Below are 20225 nucleotides of genomic sequence, written 5' to 3'. Positions count from 1 at the left end.
AACAAAGACAACTACATCTTGGATGCCCTTGAGGTAAGCTAAAACATAACAAAAATTAATTTCAAAATGAACTATCCCTTTAAGAAAGTACTATAGTTAGGGGCCAAGCCCCGAAGGGGATAGCCCCTATTGTATCTGTTAGTTTTCTTATTATTATTATTATTAGGGGCCAAGCCCCGAAGGGGATAGCCCCTATTGTATCTGTTAGTTTTCTTATTATTATTATTATTATTATTATTATTATTCCGTAAATGGAAGTCTATGGCAGCCCTATGAACCGTAAGTAGGAAAATGTTGAAATTTGGCACACTTGTAGTGATGGTAATTATTAGTAATTGGTCCAATTTTTGACCCTCTAGGACCAACTCTATAGCGCCACCACCAGTTCAAAAATTCAACATTGAAATGGTTATAACTTTTGAACCCTTTGCTCTAGAGACATGAAACTTAGTACACCTGATTCCTCTCATCATGCTGATCACAACCAATACCTTACATTAAGACCCCGCCCATTACAGTAGAGGCCATTTTGAAATGTACAGTATTCAGTTTTTTCCCTACTCCTCCTTCAAATTTTGTCCAATTCTGTCCAAAATTTGCTCAAATGATCTTCGGACTGAGCCGCACAGAAATGACTGAACAGATTTTTTTTATTCATCTTTGTTCAAAAGTTATGGTGTCGCAAACTTAATGAGGTCCCACCAAAATTGGCTAAGAGGCTGTATCTCGGCCAAAATTGAATCAATCGAAACGAAAATTGGTACGCTTCATCGGGAGCATGTTCTGAGGTTCCATACCAAAGTTGGGAATAGCGCCACCTACGGGTCATGAGATATGAAAAATTGCTATTTTGGCCAATAACTTTTGAACAGTTTTTCAGAAAATCATAAATGTGGTATCTATGGATTCTTTGGATCATGCCGAATCCGTGGATATCGATTTTGCCATGATGGGCTATACCTCGTGTCCGCCATTTTGAATTTTGTCATAATTTGCAATATCTTTAAACCTCTTTGAAATTTCTTGACCAAATTGGGCATGGATCATCATTAGCATGCCCTGAAGGTACATGAGAAGTTTTATCACAGCGCCACCTAGTGTTCCCAAGTTATAAGGTTTTTTGTAAAGATGCTTATAACTTTTGCAAATATTGTTCAAAATGTAATTTCTTCATATCAATATGTTCCTTGGCTTATAACGATTCCACCGATGTCTCATTTTTCATTTTCCAACAATGTGACTGTCCGCCATATTGGAGCAAATGAAAAACCATTTTTTCGCTACTCCTCCTGCAAATCTTGCTCGAATTTGTTTAAAATTTTGTCAGATAATCTTTGGACCGAGCCGCACAGAAATGACTGAACAGATTTTTGATATTCGCTATCGTTTGAGAGATATTTGCCTCCAAAGTTGACCCAGCCTGTGTTTTTTGACTTATGCTAGTTAGCTTAGCATAATAATTGTTTAGCATGCTAACCAGGTGCAATTCTTTTGAATGCGGCTCTTCAGCTATCAGGATAACCATTAGCTACGTTAGCATTGAGCTAGCTTAGCATGCTAATTGCGTTAACATGATTTTGTGTGCTTATTCTTATACTGAAGGACCTCCTCTGCAGCTCAGTTATTTGCGTCTTCTGTGTGGCGCAAGCTGCTAAACCACGTGTCACGAATCCCGAACCATTGCGGTCGTGGGTTCGAATCCTGTGTGGCACATGCCCAGACCGCAAGAGGTACTGTGGCCTTAAGTGGTGGAAAAGTTGTTTCAGTTCTAGACATGGTGTCTGTCTGAGAAAGGACTTCCAAAAATATAACATGCAGCAAATTTATATATTAAAAAAATCTTAATTTTGAGGTTATTTTCACTTGTACTACTGACCCAACAGTTTTTTTTTTCCAAATGTCGGAGTTGCTGCTGCTTCCGGGCTTGGCCCCTGCATTGCTGCTTGCAGCTATATTTATTATTATTATTATTATTATTCTTCTTCTTCCGCCAATGGAAGTCTATGGCAGCCCTATGAACCGTAAGTAGGAAAATGTTGAAATTTGGCACACTTGTAGTGATGGTAATTATTAGTAATTGGTCCAATTTTTGACCCTCTACGACCAACTCTATAGCGCCACCACCAGTTCAAAAATTCAACATTGAAATGGTTATAACTTTTGAACCCTTTGCTGTAGAGACATGAAACTTAGTACACCTGATTCCTCTCATCATGCTGATCACAAACAATACCTTACATTAAGACCCAGCCCATTACAGTAGAGGCCATTTTGAAATGTACAGTATTCAGTTTTTTCCCTACTCCTCCTTCAAATTTTGTCCAATTCTGTCCAAAATTTGCTCAAATGATCTTCGGACTGAGCCGCACAGAAATGACTGAACCGATTTTTTTTATTCATCTTTGTTCAAAAGTTATGGTGTCGCAAACTTAACGAGGTCCACCCAAAATTGGCTAAGAGGCTGTATCTCGGCCAAAATTGAATCAATCAAAACGAAAATTGGTACGCTTCATCGGAAGCATGTTTTGAGGATCCATACCAAAGTTGGGAATAGCGCCACCTACGGGTCATGAGATATGCAAAATTGCTATTTTGGCCAATAACTTTTGAACAGTTTTTCAGAAAATCATAAATGTGGTATCTATGGATTCCTTGGATCATGCCGAATCCGTGGATATCGATTTTGCCATGATGGGATGTACCTTGTGTCCGCCATTTTGAATTTTGTCATAATTTGCAATATCTTTAAAACTCTTTGACATTTCTTCACCAAATTGGGCATGGATCATCATTAGCATGCCCTGAAGGTAAATGAGAAGTTTTATCACAGCGCCACCTAGTGTTCCAAAGTTATAACGTTTTTCGTAAAGACGCTTATAACTTTTGCAAATATTGTTCAAAATGTAATTTCTTTATGTCAATATGTTCCTTGGCGTATAACGATTCCACCGATGTCTCATTTGTCATTTTCCAACAATGTGACTGTCCGTCATATTGGAGCAAATGAAAAAACATTTTTTCGCTACTCCTTTAAATCTTGCTCGAATTTGTCCAAAATTTGGTCAGATAATCTTTGGACCGAGCCGCACAGAAATGACTGAACAGATTTCTGATATTCGCTATCGTTTGAGAGATATTTGTCTCCAAAGTAGACCTAGCCTGTGTTTGTTGCCTTATGCTAGTTAGCTTAGCATAATAATTGTTTAGCATGCTAACCAGGTGCAATTCTTTTGAATGCGGCTCTTCAGCTATCAGGATAACCATAAGCTACGTTAGCATTGAGCTAGCTTAGCATGCTAATCGCGTTAACATGATTTTGTGTGCTTATTCTTATACTGAAGGCTCTCCTCTGCAGCTCAATTATTTGCGTCTTCTGTGTGGCGCAAGCTGCTAAACCACGTGTCACGAATCCCGAACCATTGCGGTCGTGGGTTCGAATCCTGTGTGGCACATGCCCAGACCGCAAGAGGTACTGTGGCAATAAGTGGTGGAAAAGTTGTTTCAGTTCTAGACATGGTGTCTGTCTGAGAAAGGACTTCCAAAAATATAACATGCAGCAAATTTATATATTAAAAAAATCTTAATTTTGAGGTTATTTTCACTTGTACTACTGACCCAACAGTTTTTTTTTTCCAAATGTCGGAGTTGCTGCTGCTTCCGGGCTTGGCCCCTGCATTGCTGCTTGCAGCTATATTTGTATCATGTTTTTGGAAAATTCAGTGCTTGATAATACCATGTGAAGTGCTTTGAATGATTTCCATTTTCTTTTACCATGGTGTATACGCCAGTGTTATTGCATTAACGTCTTAAACTTGCTATGTAAAGCACTTTGTGATTTTATCTGTGATAGGTGCTATATAAATAAATACTTGCTTATACCGCCAGTGAACGATGGCATCGTAAGTTGATGTGTTAAATTGTAAGTTTACTCTTTACTCTTTTTTTTTTTTCCAGCAACTGCTGCTCTGGAGAGAAAGTTCAGACGGGAATCCCTCTTTTGCCCAGATGAGTTGGACACTCTTTTCTCCTACTTTGACACGGGTTCAGGACCTCGCAGTAAGTGTTATATTCTGTCTAATGGAATTATACTTTCAACTTTTTTTTTTTTCCTTTGTTCAGTTTTTTGCTTTGACTTGCATTTTAATTTGTTTTGCTTTGTTTTATTGTTTTGATTTTCTTTGTTGTGTTGTTTACTTTTGCTGTTTTTGTTTTGCCTTGCATGTTGATTTGCTTTTTTTATTACTTTTGAGGTTTTGTTTTTGCTGTTTTAATTTGCTTCATTTTTGTATAATTTTATTTTGTTTTTTGTTTGCTTTTATTGCTTTTGTTTTAATTTTTATATTCTTTTGTTGTTTTGTTATGTTTAGTTTTTGCTTTGATTTAGTTTTTTATTTGTACTTTTGTTGTTTTATAAAATTTGTATTTTGTTTGGCTTTTGTTTTATTTTGCTTTGCTGTGAATTCTACTTCGCTTTGTTTCATTTATTTGTTTTGTTTTGGCTTTGTTAGTTTAATTTGCTTCACTTTTTGTATACTTTTGTTATTTTGCTTTGCTTTTTGATTACTTTTATTTTGTATTTTGTTTTTGCTTTGCATTTTCCTTAGATTTATTATTTGATTTGTACTTTTGTTGTTTTGTTTTTTTGTTTTCTTTTGCTTTGCTTTATGCTTTTCTTTTACACTTTTGCTTTGTTTCTTTGTTTTTGTGTTGAATAACACTGTGTCGCATCGATTCCTCATGTTTGCTGTCTGTATGTGTGTGTTGGGCGTTATTGTAATGCGCCCGTGGTGGGCTTGTGTTGGTCCTGCAGGTCTGAGCAGTGACAGTGGGTTAGGTGGCAGTACTGACGGCAGCACTGACATCTTGGTGTTTGAGTCTGTGGTGGACAGTGTCACCGAGGAGGGTGAGTCAACCACTGTGTGATGCTGTTAACCAAGTCTTCATAGTCCATACTGACTGTTGAAGCAGATGAATCATGTGTTGCATGTGTGTTTGTAATGTTCAGAGTGTGAGGTTTCTGAAGACTCAAGCAATGAGGCTGAACTTGAGCCGGAGGCGTCAGATCCAGAGGATTTGAGAGAACTGGATCCCGTGGCGTTACTCTATAAAGCCTGTCAGGCGCGTAATCTGCCCATCATGGCTGAAGCTCTGGCACATGGGGCGGACGTCAACTCGGTCAATGAGGAGGACGAGGGGAAAAGCCCCCTTATTCAGGCTGTGATTGGAGTGAGTCAGTCCAAAAATATTCAGATGCATTACTTACACAGATATTAACAGTGATCTCAATAAGAAGTTCAGGTAACTTCAATGCCATGTTAAAGGTTTAGTTCACTTTTGAAAAAACTTTTGCTGATAATTTCCTCACCCCCATGTCATCCAAGATGTCCATGTCTTTCTTTCCTCAGTCGAAAAGAAATTAAGGTTTTTGATGAAAACATTCCAGGATTTTTCTCCTTATAATGGACTTCAATGGGAACCAGGTCCAACCGAGGTCCAAACGACAGTTAATATCAGTTTCAGATGCAGCTTCAAATGTCTTTAAACGACACCAGACGATGAATAAGGGTATTATCATGCGAAACGATCGGTTATTTCAATGCTTATTCCAAAAATGTAACTTTTCTAAGGACAAATGCTAGCCTTGTAATATATTGTGAGGCGCGTTTGCAACGTCACGTAATACGTAATTACGTTCAAAAGGTCACGGGCGACGTAGCCGGAAGTACAGAATCAAAATCGTCTGACATCGTTGTTTTACCTTTTAATTCCTTTTTTGTAAACGGCGTTTGAGTTAGTTTTCACGTTCAACCTATGCGTTTAACTTGTAAACACTCTGACTCTGTACTTCCGGCTACGTCGCCCGTGACCTTTTGAACGTAATTACGTATTACGTGACGTTGCAAACGTGCCTCACAGAATGGAGCAAGGCTAGCATTTGTCCTTAGAATAGTTACATTTTTGGAATAAGCTTTGAAATAACCGATCGTTTCGCATGATAAGACCCTTATTCATCGTCTGGTGTCGTTTAAAGACATTTGAAGCTGCATCTGAAACAGTTATTAACTGTCGTTTGGACCTCGGTTGGACCTGGTTCCCATGGAAGTCCATTACAAGGAGAAAAATCCTGGAATGTTTTCATCAAAAACCTTAATTTCTTTTCGACTGAGGAAAGAAAGACATGGACATCTTGGATGACATGGGGGTGAGGAAATTATCAGCAAAAGTTTTTTCAAAAGTGAACTAATCCTTTAAATAACCATGAACCATTTTGAGGTTTTAAAGCCCGAATCCTCTGTTTTTTTTTACAACCAGGGTTCCTTGATAGCCTGTGAGTTTCTGCTCCAAAATGCTGCAGATGTCAACCAAAGAGATCAGAGAGGGAGAGGCCCGCTGCATCACGCCACATACTTGGGTCATACCGGGTGAGGGCACTTCACTCTCTGTCTTAAGGCCCTGATATACTCATGCTCTTTTTCATTCTTTGCTTACGGATAAAATGAAGTTCGAAAGAACATGAGCAGCAATTTACTGTTAGTGAACAATATCCCACGCTGCGTTTAGATATGTAAATATGTGCTGCACGCTTTCCTCTCAATAACAAAATACACACAACAAAATGAAGAAAAAAGCAAGCATTTTTTTTTTATAAAGCTTGAGAAAAGCATCTGATCACAGCAACGTGGATATGTTTGCATGTGCTCTGCAATTTGACACATCACTTTATACAACAGATTGCTTAAAAACAAGCAGCTGTCAGCTTGTCAGTGTCTCATTTCATCAGAAGTACAACTTTATTTTCTAATATAAAGCAGAAAATCCTGTGTGCAATATTCCCTCTATGAATCTATTTAATTATTGGAACAACCACACTACAGATTTCTCACAATACAAGATTTACATGAATTAACTCCCTACATTAATTTCCTGTTCTGTGATGGCAGCATTATTATACTTTTAATACATACCATTGTACTGAATATACAGTATTTACCTTATTCATGCACCGTGGTAAATATTTCAAAGAACATCATAGTTTTACCATTAGAACATTGACAGGATACATGGCGTGCGTGATATGTCCAATCAAGCTAAACTTTTCTGCAAGTGTATTTACTTGATCTTCTGTTGTTTTATTTCCAGTCAAGTGTGTTTGTTCCTGAAACGAGGAGCGACCCAGAACGATGGTGATGAGGACGGACAGGACCCGCTGAGCATAGCAGTTCAAGCTGCTAACGCTGACATAGTTACTCTGTAAGTTTATAAAGTTTATATGCACCAGTATTTATTCTCAGTACACTATTGTTCAAAAGTTTGGGGTCAGTAAGATTTTTTTGGTCACATTTTAAATTAGGGTCCAATTCTCACTATTTACTATTAACTAAGACTTTTGCCTCAGTAAACTGTTACTGCTTTTTAATAGGTAGTATGGTAGTTGTTAATTTTTAGGTATTGGTTGGATTAATACGGTCATTGCAGAATAAGGCATTAATATGTGCTTTATAAGTACTAATAAACAGCCAAAATCATATTTATATGCATGCTAGGGCCCTATGAAATCATTTTATTTTACACATTTTATTTTCCCCCCAATTTCTGTTTATTTTTTGCCAAATTCAGTTTTTTTTTTCTTGATTATGTTTTGTTTTTAATGGTTAAATTAAATTTTAGTAATCAAAAAGCATGTTTAATTAATTGTAAATATGAAACCATTTATTAAAAGTTTAACAAAAGTTACGTTAGGGCCCTATGAAACATGTAAAATATGTCAAACATAATATGAAAAAAAATATTTTTAACCAAATCATGTTTTCTGTTTTAAGTTTTCTGGATTCCATTTTAATGGATTAATTCAATTCAATTTAAATAATAAAAAGCATGTCTAATTAGTTTAATTCAATTCAAACTTTCCGCATTATACAGTAAATGCAGTTTTTATGATTCTGCGATTCCATCTGTTTTCGTAAATCAGAGGGCCCTAGCATGCTAATAAGCAACTAGTTAATGATGAGATTTTGACCCTAAAAGAAAGAAATTAATACTTTTTTACTCAACATTAAATTGATCAAAAGTGACAGTAAAAGAAACATTTATAATGTTGCAAAATGTTTTTATATCATATAGAAGTGTATATTTATCAAAGAATCCTGAAAAAACTTGATCTTATTATCATCAATTGATAATAAGAAACTGTAATTATATTTCTTTCTATAATACAGCTTTGGTGAACATAAAATTATTTTGTTCAATAACATTAAAAAATCTTACCAACCTCAAAGTTTTGAATGGTAGAGTATATATAAGAAATTCCAAATCAAACCTCTCTTTTGTTTCCTCTCTCTGGACAGGTTACGTCTAGCACGCATGAACGAGGAGATGCGCGAGTCTGAGGGTCCGTTCGGTCAGCCAGGTCAATATTCTAGCAACAGTCCCACAGAGCAGCAGTATAAGAAATGCATACAAGAGTTTATCTGTCTCAACATAGCAGAGTGCTAAAGAGCCCAGCGTAGCGCTTTCCCATCACTCCCAACAAGACCTGCCATGTGTTTTTCAGATTCCAGCTAAACCAGCTTCTGATGGCTTTAAATGGTTTCTCGCTGGTCAGTCCAAGCTGGTTTAGGTGGTTAATCAGTCAATGGGGCCCAGTTTAACCTAGCAGACCATCTTGGTCAAACTGGTTACAGCTGGTTAACCATAATCCCAGAACTTTTCACATTCCAACGTTGATCACATGATTGACTGGCCGCCGTAGTTTGGCCTAGCAAACTTCTCATTTCAAGACAGTACCTGTGGCTTAGATAATTGTGGTGGTTTTGGTCAAAAACCAGTTACACAAATCTTTGCGTCCAAAATCGCATACTCTCTTGAGTTATTCTAAATAAGTGATTTCTTCACGACTGCTACAAAACTACATTATATGTAGTATGAGTGTTTGTAGTATCTAGGGCTGTCAAACGATTAATCGCATCCAAAATAAAAGTTTATGTTTACATACTATATGTGGGTGCACTGTGTATAATTATTTTGTATATATAAATACACACTTGTATATTTAAGAAAAAAATATTATTTATATATAAAATATTTATATATACATGCATGTGTGTGTGTTTATATATATATATATAAAATAATTACACACAGTGCACCCACATATATTATGTAAACACAAACTTTTATTTTGGATGCGATTAATCGCGATTAATCGTTTGACAGCCCTAGTAGTATCAATGTAATCCGGACTAACTACATCCGCCATGTTGTCATTATCACGTGACCTACCAGCATCGGTTCACTGCCATTCACAAATCCTCTCCCATGGCCTCATGGGATAGTAAAGTGTCCATCGTATGCACACCTCAGTATCTCGCCCGAAGTAGCATCATCCGGGTACTTTTCGCCCACTCTTTATGAGTACTGTGAATTCGGACATAATTCTTTTTGTCACACACTGTTTTTCGCCTACTATGCAGTAGGGAAGTATGCGATTTCGGATGCAGCCACAGACTATTGCACTTTCACTCATCACTTACACTTCAAGCAGTATTATACAGTATGTTAGGCAGCGGACTATCTATTCTAACAGTGTTTTAGAGGCATTTTTGTACACATGGTTTAAACGGATCGGCCTCTTAAAAATGGCTTGCAAACGCACGAAGGAGAGTGAGTGGGATCAAAAACTGTGATTATTATACGTCATAAATGTATAAAGTGTCTAATCTACTAATTGAAAACGTGATTTTGTCGACTTTTATGCCACTGGTATGCACTTTTTATTAACTCTCCACTATCGTTTTTGTTTGCTTTTATGGATGATGGCATAGAAAATGCCTCAAATGGGATTTTTATGGTTTTATGAGTACCACCCAGAGCAATAGTGCAATGATTCAATGATTTTTTTTTTTGTATTGTGGTAACAGATTGTATTTTTGTAACTTCATATACTTGTGAATTACACAGTTCACAACCAAACTCCAGTTCAGACACCAAAAACAAAATTGACAATTTATTTACTGGCTTGTACACTACCATTCAAAAGTTTGGGGTTATATTTTTGAGAATAATCTTTAGGGCTATATTTATTTGATGAAAAATACAGTCAAAAACAGTAAAATTGTGAAATATTATTACAATTTAAAATGGCTGTTTTCTATTTGAATCTATTTTAAAATCGAATTTATTCCTGAGATGCAAAGCTGAATTTTCAGCATCACTGTGTCACATGATCCTTCAGAAATCATTCTAATATGCTATATTTCTGCTCAAGAAACATTTCTTATTATTATCAATGTTGAAAACCATTGTCCCGCTTCGTATTTTTAGGGAAACAGGATTATTTGATGAATATAATGTTCAAAATGTGCAATTTATTTAAAATGGAAATCTTTTGTAGCATAATAAATGCCTTATTGTCGCATCCTTGCCGAATAAAAGTGATAATTCGACCCCAAACTTTTGAGCGGTAGTGTATGTAATTATAAAATGCAGTAGTTTAATTTGTGTTTGTCAATCTTCAGATCGCTGTTGCTCTGGTCAGTTTGGTTTCCTGCTGCTTTTTGCCCTTCGTGAATCTGTGCACGAATGAAATCTCATAATACGGTCTCGATTTCCTAACTTCTGCTTTATAATGAGGTGGATACTATAAAGCATGAGCATTTCTAATATTGGATGGCATTGTAAGTGAGTTAACATGTGATGTCAATATATTTATGCCTAGCAGTCCTGAGACGTCTTCATTAAACTATAAACTCATGATAAATACCATCACTTTAACTCAAGATCTCAACCAAAGACCACATATGTTAATGTATAAGGACCCCTTTTCCCAAAGCAATCAAAAACATGGCACTTGTTGAGAGAGCGTTCATTTGTAAATGTGTTATTTGTAGTTTGTGAACAGGCTAGATTAATGTAAAGTTGTTCCCCAGTGAAAGGTCGTCTTTGTCTCGCTGGCCAATGAAATCGTAGCACTTTCTGTTTATCGTTTTTGTGAATATCGAATCAGTATGACTCCCGAAGCAGCGAAAAACTGATCAACCAAAAGCATAATTTTATTAAAAATAAATAAAATAATGCACCAATACAAAAAATACCATATAACAAGATGCATTTCTCGGTGGTGGCTGTAGCACATAACCTCTTCTACTGCTTGCTTTCATATTTCTGCTTTTTGTTTTGTTTTCATGTCGGTGTCATGCTGCGATTTTTGTAAAAAAAAAAAAAAAAAAAAATGTCTGAATATTGTATAACTGAAGATTCTTGTGTAAATTATAACGTCTGCAACTTCTTTTTTTCTTTTTGCTCTTCATTTCTGCCCTTTTATCTGTCAATTCCTTCTAAAGCGAAATGAATCATGAAAATAAATGAACAGTGAATGAAGTACTAACTGCTTGTGCTTGGCTTTTCTTCTCTTCTGCTGTCTCTTTCTTCTGTCTGCTGAGTTATAACTTTATGCATTAACGTAACTCACTCATCAACACAAGTTTGCTGCGGTCAGGTGTTGAGGAAATTACTTTTTTCCTCTTGGATCTTATATGATTTGTTTTTAACCGTCAAGATTTGTTCTTTGTCCCTGATAATTTACATTTTTATATATATTTTTTTATTAACATTTACTTTGCCTTTAAATTATTTAAATATGTTCCTCTGACTGAATAAAAGAGAGCTAGAGTTTTTTTTAATGTTTTTTTTAATTGTCGTCTTATGCTCACCAAGGCTGCTTTTATTTGATCAAAAATTTATAAAAATATTGTAAAATTATAATGTTGTACTATAATATTATTACAATTTAAAATAACTGTTATCTATTCTAATTTTAATATGCAATTTATTTCTGTGATTTAAAGCTGAATTTTCAGTATCATTACTCCAGTCTTCAGTCACATGATCCTTCAGAAATTATTCTAATATGATGATTTTCTGCTCAGAAAACATTTATTACTTTTGATTATCAATGTTGAAAATGGTTGTGCTGCTTAATAATTTTGTGGAAACGATACTTTTTTGTTGTTCAAAGCAAAGCATTTATTTGGAAAAAAGAAATTGTAACAATGTAAAAGTGTTACTGTTTTTTTTTTTTATTATTAATTTAATGCATCCTTGCATTTAAAAATATTAATACATTTAAAAAAATCTTACTGATCCTAAAATCTTAAACAATACTGCATGTCATATTACAAATCATTGACAAACAAAACAAACAAAATGTTGTACTTGTGTGTGTGTGTATATATATATATATATATATATATATATATATATATACACACACACACACACACACACACACACACACACACACACACACACACACACACACACACACACACACACATATATATATATATATATATATATATATTGAAATTTATTTGACGGATAATCCCTTGAGATGTAACATCTCGTTTTCGAGGGGATCCTATATATATGCAAATTCAATTGATTGCATTAACTGTTTTAATGGAATATTTTTTTTAAGTTAACTACCACAAAAAATTATTTAGTTTGTACTATTTAGTTTTGGCTTGTAAAATAACTCGTACCTCAGTTTATAAAAACAAAAAAGGCAACAAACGTATAAGCCATGACATGGTTGTCCCATAGACCTCTATTATAAGTTTATTAAATTCAACAGAACTCAACTTCTTTTTAAACTGAAATGATTCTCCTGCAAACACTAGTCAGTACGCATGAGTACTCGTCCTGGGAAGACATGGGGACCTCCTCATCTCCTCATTATAAATCAAGCATGTGAAATTCACACAGTTTGGCAGTGTGTTCAAACCCACCCTTTTGTCCCCTCTAAAGTTTCAGTTGTTGTCATGGTTATAAGACGATACAAAGACCCTATATGGCACAAAGATGGAGAAGGGGTGCTTTACAGTGTCGTTTTTCTGTAAAGTGCATTAAAATGTGTTGAAAACACTTATCATAAAAGACTTATTCACCTTGCTTACTTTACTACTTCTTTACTAATGCAAAAGCAGGCAAACTAAACGTCTAACTTAAGATAACTATTGCTATAAGCTTGTTTCCACCACAGAATGTAACGATTGTATCGATTACATCTTTACACCAGTAGGTGGCGATAAGTGACTGTAAAAAATTGATTTGTCAATGAATCGTTCATTCAAGAGATTCGTTCAAAAACGCTGATTCATCCAGTAATAAAACAAGTGAAGTATTGTAGCCGTGTCTCATTTGTCGGCCGTGTACGAAGATTTTTTTTCACCGAGTTATAAAGTCCAAATTCGCAAAAACTTTTCTTTTTTTGTTCTGTGACTCCGGTCACATTACAGCTGCATTTCAGGTGTTTTGTATAGTGAAAATGAACTGTGTTTGCTCCCATTTTAGGTGACACCACCTACCTGGATATTTTCCGGGAGTTTTCCCATATGGCATCCCACAATCCTGAGAAGCTGAAACGGAGGAGCGTTCACTTCCGTCACTCCTTCAGGTGATATCCGTTGAGGAATCTGTTAGATAAATGCAAATATAGCTTTATAAACACAACAATAATTAAATATATTTCTTCTTAATCTGTTCTAGAGTATAAACAATCAACCCTGTTAAACTTTGGACACCAAACAAGCTGGAGCAGAAGACACTTTGACTAGCTGATGCTGATATAATAAGTGTGATGGAGTTGAAGGACTTGAAACAAAAATTGTGGTTGTGTTGAACGTTTTTAATGATTTTAATGATATTTTTTGTAGCTTTATGGGGGTCAGCTGGACTTAACCCCCAGCGTTTTGTGTTTGTTTTCTTCATTCGCATTCTCCTTTTTTTAGCCAGCCATAGACCCTAACAGACATCCAAACATCTACAATTTATGATTACACGTCTGTTAAAACATATAATCAAAAGATCATGCATGAATGCTTTCCCATTTTACATTTCATCTCAGTACTTTTACAACTTACAAGCATCACTATTACCCTCTATTATAAAACATATCCAGCACTGATTATTCTTTTTTGAACGCAGTTGAAGTAAGGAAGTTGTTTTTGGGGAATCTGCAGTGGTTTTTGTCTGTTGCTAGTGATGAATGTACTGTTTTCGATTGACTATGCTGGTGTAGTCTATATATTTTATCTGTATAGCCACTATAAATCATTGCAAATTCAAATGCAGATATTGTATATTGTCTTTTTAGTTGCAAATTGATAATATAAAATGATGGTATTTTGTAAAAATGCAAAAAGTGGTAAATAAATATCTCAAAAAAAATTAAAAAAAATATCTCTATTGTGATTTTAAATTTAGAGTTTGCTGTATGTTAATCTGGGTTATTTACGCATACGGTAGCCTATGAAACGTAAGGTAAAGGTGATCAATTTTATGTTTTGGCCGCAGTATATTTTTTATACACACAACAAAGTTATTACAATTCCCCCCAACCCCCCCCCCCCCCCCACACACACACACACACACACAATTTTATGTATTTCTGATGAAGACCAAATAAGTTAGGACATTAAGAGGGACCAGGACATTTAACAGACAAGACATCCTTTCAGAGTTTCCTACATTCGTGCGTCCACAAGAAATTGACGGTGAGAATCGAGGTTTCTTTTCATCCAGCCCGGACGATTTAATTGTTCTTATGAGCCAGTTCTTTAGTGAATCTAAAATATTCAGTGCGATTCACAAACGAATGACTCTTGTGAATCGGTTCTATAGGGAATTCAAAACTCAAAAGGACCATAGAAAAAAAAAAACTAATATTGAGTCAATACATATAAAAACACAAACCACCATATTCTCACATGTGAAAGGTCATCCCATTTCTTTGTGAATTTGATTTTCTGCGGTTTAACAAACATTTAACACTCATCAAGAATCATTATTCTTAATTTGAGCGACGACACGCTGACCGTTCCAAGATGGCGGGACAAATGACTCTTACGACTCGGTTCTTTAAACCTATCACTGACTGCTCATGTATGTTCATATGATAACGTGCATTTAAAGAAACGTATTTTGTATAAATACTGTGATAATAACTACTAATAATAGATAAACAAATAACAAAAAATACACATTCCCATTGATACTGCTAAAACGCATTTCTTTTTCATGTGTGTGCAGCCCGCTCAGTTTTGATAAGTTTACGTCAGACATTTATTTTGAAAAGCAACCGAATGCTTTTCAGAACTTTTATTTTGTCATTTTACATCATCACTTCCTTGTGTCGCGGCAGCCATATTGGCATGGGGGATAGATGACAATTTCACCTTAGCCGAAGAGCTACATTTTTGTTATTTTTGAAAGTTTACCAAGTGCGTATTCACTCTGAACTAAAGGGATATCAATATATCACCACAATTTGACCCTGGTCGATCCCGTGGAGGGCGTTGAAAGAGGTGAGACGAAACCGTTAAAAATCCCCTTACAGTGTCTAAGGCTGTGTTTTTAAAACTAGCGAACTACCTAACGTTACTTCTCTATTTACATCTGTCTGTCACTTTTATAGTCTTATGTTGTCTACATATGCTGACAATGAAGGTGTTAACCGCTCTATAAACATACGCTACCACGTTGTTCTAAAAAGCTCAACAGTTCTGTCATTTTTTTTTGCTTAACGTTATGTCTGTGGTTGTGTAGCTAACGTTATTTAGGCTAATTTTGTTAAGTTTAGTGTTTTGAGAAGACGATATAAGATAGTCCTTTCCGTGTGTGTCAAACTGCTTCCTTATTGACAATCGTAACATCATGGTTGCAGTTAATGTCAACAAATATGATCTGAATAGAATAGCGTTGATGCATTTCTGGCTTCATGGATTATTTCCAATATTAGTGTCTTTTTATAAAGAATGGGAAGTGTTCATTGTGTAACTGAGAGTACCATGTGATTTCCCAGATGAGCAACAACTTAAACAAGAGGGCCCCAACAACAGCAACACAGCGGTTAAAACAGGACTACCTCCGCATCAAGAAAGATCCAGTTCCGTATATCTGTGCTGAACCTCTGCCCTCCAACATCTTGGAATGGTACATTTGGTTTCATTTAAAACATTTAGATTAATAAACAACATACTTCCTGTTTTTTATTGCCTAGTGATTTTAGTCTGGAACTGTCAAGTTTGACTCTTAATTCTTAAAGTCCCCCCCCTTTTACACTTTTATAGCTGTTTGTGAATGTTGCAGACCTTTAAAGTTTGTGATAAATAAAGTTATTGTCTCCTAAAAGAAAGATCTGATTCTGAACTGCCTGAAACGAGTTGTCAGTAATTAGTCAAACCCGACCAATTATCCTGACTAATCACGGATTGGAAGGGTGTTAAGAGAAACTGAATCCTTTCTCGAACCGTGTCAGACATGAGATGCTGCAATGTATTATAAGAAAATTAAAGTGTTTTTTGGCCATGGATGCATGTAAACCTGTTGTATAAGACCTGAATGCAAAATTAGGAACCCTTAAAATAGCATAATTGGGACAACTTCCTTAAAACCAGTTTTATAATTTCGATTGTATTGAGCAGACGATTAAATTGAATGAAGATGGGTGCTTATGAGTAAAAAAACACCATGAAAAGTGGTCTATATGAATCTAAACAATACATTCCAGGTCTTATGAAGCGCCATGATAGCTTTATGTGAAATTTGAGTGCACTACCTATACTGGCTATTTTTATGGTGCTTATTTGTCCCTTTTGAAGCTTGACCGCTGAATATCTGTCACTGTGCTTTTGCTGCAAGTAAAAGAAAGCAATTGACTTATTCTAATCCATTATTTTGTCCCAAGATGCACATCAGTAATGTTTTTGTTTTATAAAAACTACTTAAATGGCCTAGCCTGTGAAATCAGGCCTTAATGTTTTAATGGTTGTAATCATATTACTCTAGATACTATCATGTTTCCTTCTCTTTCAGGCATTATCTAGTACGTGGCCCTGAGAAAACTCCATATGAAGGTGATTCCCTCTTTAAATTTCACATTAGTGCTTCCCTTTTAAACTTCCTTGTGCAATATGAGCTTCATTTTGACTTGTCTTTTGTTTTTCGTAGGTGGTTACTATCATGGCAAACTGATTTTCCCAAGGGAATTTCCCTTCAAACCACCTAGTATATACATGATCACACCCAACGGCAGATTTAAATGTAATACAAGGTAAAGAAAATGTTATTTTCTTTTCCTAAATGAAGGCCCTTACTAAGGGCATTACACAATCCTGAGTGCCTTATTGTTGCTATGAAATGTTTACAATATATATATATTTAAAAAAAAAAAAAGTATTTGAGCAAACTCTTGAGTTTATTTTAAATAGTGTTCATGTAGACCATTTTGCAAGATGTAAACAACACTGGTCCAGAAACACTTCCTGTTTCAGTTTGTAATTGTTTTCTTTATTTCACATGTAAAGAAAACATCTTAAAGATGTTTGTTTAACTTTTTGATTCAGTTTTAAATGTTCTGTTGGTTGTATTTTATCCCAGCTTTTATGTAGTGTTAAAAAACTGAAACAGGAAGTGCTTCTGGACCAGTGTTGTTTACATCTTGCAAAATGGTCTATAGGTAGTATGAATGAAATTTGGACGCACTACATCTGTCACGTGACCTACCAGTGTCAGTTGCATCGCTTCATTAATACATTTATTAATGCATCGCTTCCATTAATAAATCCTCTCCTGTGGCCTCATGGGATTGTAAAGTGTCAAGCGAATGTGCGCTTCAGAATTTCCCCAGAAGTTGTAGGTCATCCGAGCACCATCTAGTTGGAAAGTAAATGATTTCGGACACAGCGACGGATTTTATAAGTCTTTCTTGTACTCTCGAATCAGAAGAACAATACAATAACTGCATAATGACTAGCTTTCGCTTTCTCTTCCAGGTTGTGTCTTTCCATCACAGATTTTCACCCTGACACGTGGAACCCTGCGTGGTCTGTATCCACCATCTTAACTGGCCTCCTGAGCTTCATGGTTGAAAAAGGCCCGACTCTCGGCAGTATCGAAACCTCTGATTTCACAGTGAGTGTTACGCTGATTTAAAATCACAGTGAAATGCTTTAAAGGGTTAGTTCACCCAAAAATGAAAATTCTGTCAGTATTTACTCACCCTCATGTTGTTCCAAACCTCTGTGTTTATTTGTTCTGCTGAGCACAAAGGAAGATATTTGGAAGAATGTTTTAATCAAACAGATCTCATTGCATTTGTATGCATTTTTTCCTACTATGGTAGTCAATGGAGAATGAGATCTTTTTAGGAAACAAATTGTACCTTCTGCTGTCTCTGTGAATGGAAGTTTTTCCTTTGTGTTTTTTGTGTACATACAGACGACAATATTGTCAAAATGATCCCCTTTGGATCCGCAAAAACGACTAAATATGCTGTATTATGCTGCCAGGCCAGTAGTTGGCAATGTCACTTGGCTATGTAAAGAAACACTATGCGCTTAGACTAAACATGTATTATATAAATGCACATGACATCTCAAAAACTGAAAACTTTATATGGCATTTCGGGGGCCTGAAAAAATCTACTAGTCGTGTAAATGAACATTTTTAGTTGAGAGCAGTGTTGTTTAAACGGCCCCTTAATGTGAAAATCAGTCAAATCCCGTAACATGGCATTTGTTAAATGATATTAAAATCGTAAAAGAGGTCTTGCCGTTCCCTGGATGGCCACTTTAAGTGGGATTTTTGTAGGGCTGGAGTTGACAGAAATTGTTTGGATATACAAAATTGGGCATTGAATTCAGAATTTGTGAAATAATTCAAAATAGAGAGTTTGTAATTATATTTTACTTAGAAAATGTTCTTGAAATGTGCATGAACATAAGTTGGCAAGATCAGTTTTAATGGCGTGTTTGTTTGAATGTGTTCCCTGCAGAAAAGACAGTTGGCGTCCCAGAGTCTTGCATTCAACATCAAGGACAAAGTCTTCTGTGAGCTGTTTCCAGATGTTGTTGAAGTAAGTGCCAGACTTCCTCACTGATGTATGCATGAGCAATAAGCACGTTATTTCAACAAATGTGTTCATACTTGATCCCGTTCGTCCCCCATGAAACAGGAAATCAAGCAGAAGCAGCGAATGCAGGAAGAGCTCCGGTCTCGCTCACAGGCGCTGCCCCTCCCTGACGTGGTGCCGGATGGCGAAGCCCATCACGCTCAAAACGGCCACCTGCCCCTGAACGGGCACCTGCCCCCGGGTGCGGCACACCCGCCCGACCTCCAGCAGGTCAACCGTAACCATGGACTCCTGGGTGGAGCGCTCGCGAATTTGTTCGTCATTGTAGGCTTCGCCGCTTTCGCCTACACGGTCAAGTATGTTCTGCGGAGCATCGCGCAGGAATGAATCGCCCAATGAGAACCATCGATAGGACAGAGGAAAGGCTGGTGCTGTTCTCACGACCAAATAAAACGAAGCAGTGTCCTGTTAATAAAATTGAGAGCTTGGTGATTTCCTCCATAGTGGTGACGACCAGATCTCGTGTAACACGGCCACTTAAAGGTCAAGGTCACATGAACGGATGGCTTTATTGATATGTGAGGAAATAAAATAAAAAAAGTAAATTTTCTACCTTACAGTTCCCAAATGAAGCCAACTTCATGTGACCATGAAATTAACCAGAGTGGGCTTTTTTTAAGGCCTGAATCAGCATTTGTTGTTTTACATGTTTCTCATTGATCTGTAAGATTTTAAAATCTGCGCATTTAGTATGCTGGGTTTTTATGTGGAAGATTAAACGAGAAAAAAAAGTCAGAACATTCCTCAAAAACGAAAGGAAAAAAGCGTTCTGAAGCGTGTCGCACCACTTATTGCTGTGACGCAAATCCCAGAGTATTTTATGTAATGGAAATGGCTCGACTGTAAACACGCTTTACCGATGGAATCTTGTTCTTAAACGCATTTGTGCTCGCTTACGCTACGCCAACCGTAACAACAAGCCGGGAAAGAAGCGGTGTGAAATGAATTATTTGTCTTCTGTTTGTCTGTGATGCGGCGCTCCAAGTGTAAATTAACTTTCTTTCAGAGGGGAGTCACTGTCGGCTGAGAGAAAAGTATATGAATTCATTTTTTTTTTAGGCCGTGCAACACTATAAATTGTTTTTGTGCAATATGTAGGATTGTCAGCACTACTTGGCTTTCACGATACACAGCACTTCTTTTGTTTCCAAGGGTTGTGATTTTATGCAATAATTCTTAATAAATTGAAAAATCCATTTAATTCTTGTTATAAACATAGGTGAATATGCATTCAATTCTTACATTTCCTGTTATA

At 36.2% G+C, this 20225-nt stretch overlaps 2 protein-coding genes across 4 annotated transcripts in view; both read left to right on the top strand.

The window, feature by feature from the left end:
- Window positions 1-14236, top strand: part of acap3a (ArfGAP with coiled-coil, ankyrin repeat and PH domains 3a) — a 71754-nt gene extending 57518 nt beyond the window's left edge. For 2 of the 3 annotated variants that reach the window (XM_089124077.1, XM_089124075.1), the window contains exons 19-26: window positions 3955-4058; window positions 4804-4903; window positions 5006-5226; window positions 6313-6422; window positions 7141-7251; window positions 8346-8407; window positions 13351-13453; window positions 13546-14236. In XM_089124077.1, coding sequence (XP_088980203.1) covers window positions 3955-4058; window positions 4804-4903; window positions 5006-5226; window positions 6313-6422; window positions 7141-7251; window positions 8346-8407; window positions 13351-13453; window positions 13546-13552 — 818 coding nt within the window. In that variant the 3' untranslated portion in view covers window positions 13553-14236. The remainder of the gene's footprint in view (window positions 1-3954; window positions 4059-4803; window positions 4904-5005; window positions 5227-6312; window positions 6423-7140; window positions 7252-8345; window positions 8408-13350; window positions 13454-13545) is intronic. The other variant, XM_089124076.1, reaches the window with a different exon arrangement.
- Window positions 14237-15176: 940 nt separating this feature from the next.
- ube2j2 (ubiquitin-conjugating enzyme E2, J2 (UBC6 homolog, yeast)) lies at window positions 15177-19387 on the top strand. The gene is made up of 7 exons (XM_039652751.2): window positions 15177-15362; window positions 15860-15990; window positions 16873-16913; window positions 17008-17110; window positions 17832-17970; window positions 18833-18913; window positions 19013-19387. Exons 2-7 carry the CDS (start codon window positions 15860-15862, stop codon window positions 19295-19297), a joined length of 780 nt encoding a protein of 259 aa, XP_039508685.1. The 5' UTR covers window positions 15177-15362; the 3' UTR covers window positions 19298-19387.
- Window positions 19388-20225: the final 838 nt, after the last annotated feature.

The sequence above is a fragment of the Pimephales promelas genome, chromosome 20, assembly GCF_988280905.1.
Source record: "Pimephales promelas chromosome 20, fPimPro1.hap1.1, whole genome shotgun sequence".
NCBI classification, from domain to species: Eukaryota; Metazoa; Chordata; class Actinopteri; order Cypriniformes; family Leuciscidae; genus Pimephales; species Pimephales promelas.
Note: the sequence above shows the minus strand (reverse complement) of the source record. Positions and strands in the feature narration are given on the sequence as shown.

Excerpts from the sequence above, each read along its gene's own strand:
- ube2j2 (XM_039652751.2), top strand. The coding sequence starts at position 15,860 with ATGAGCAACAACTTAAACAAGAGGGCCCCAACAACAGCAACACAGCGG. Across the intron at positions 15,991-16,872 it reads CCCTCCAACATCTTGGAATG|GCATTATCTAGTACGTGGCC; the intron begins GTACATTTGGTT and ends CTTCTCTTTCAG. Across the intron at positions 17,111-17,831 it reads AGATTTAAATGTAATACAAG|GTTGTGTCTTTCCATCACAG; the intron begins GTAAAGAAAATG and ends TTTCTCTTCCAG.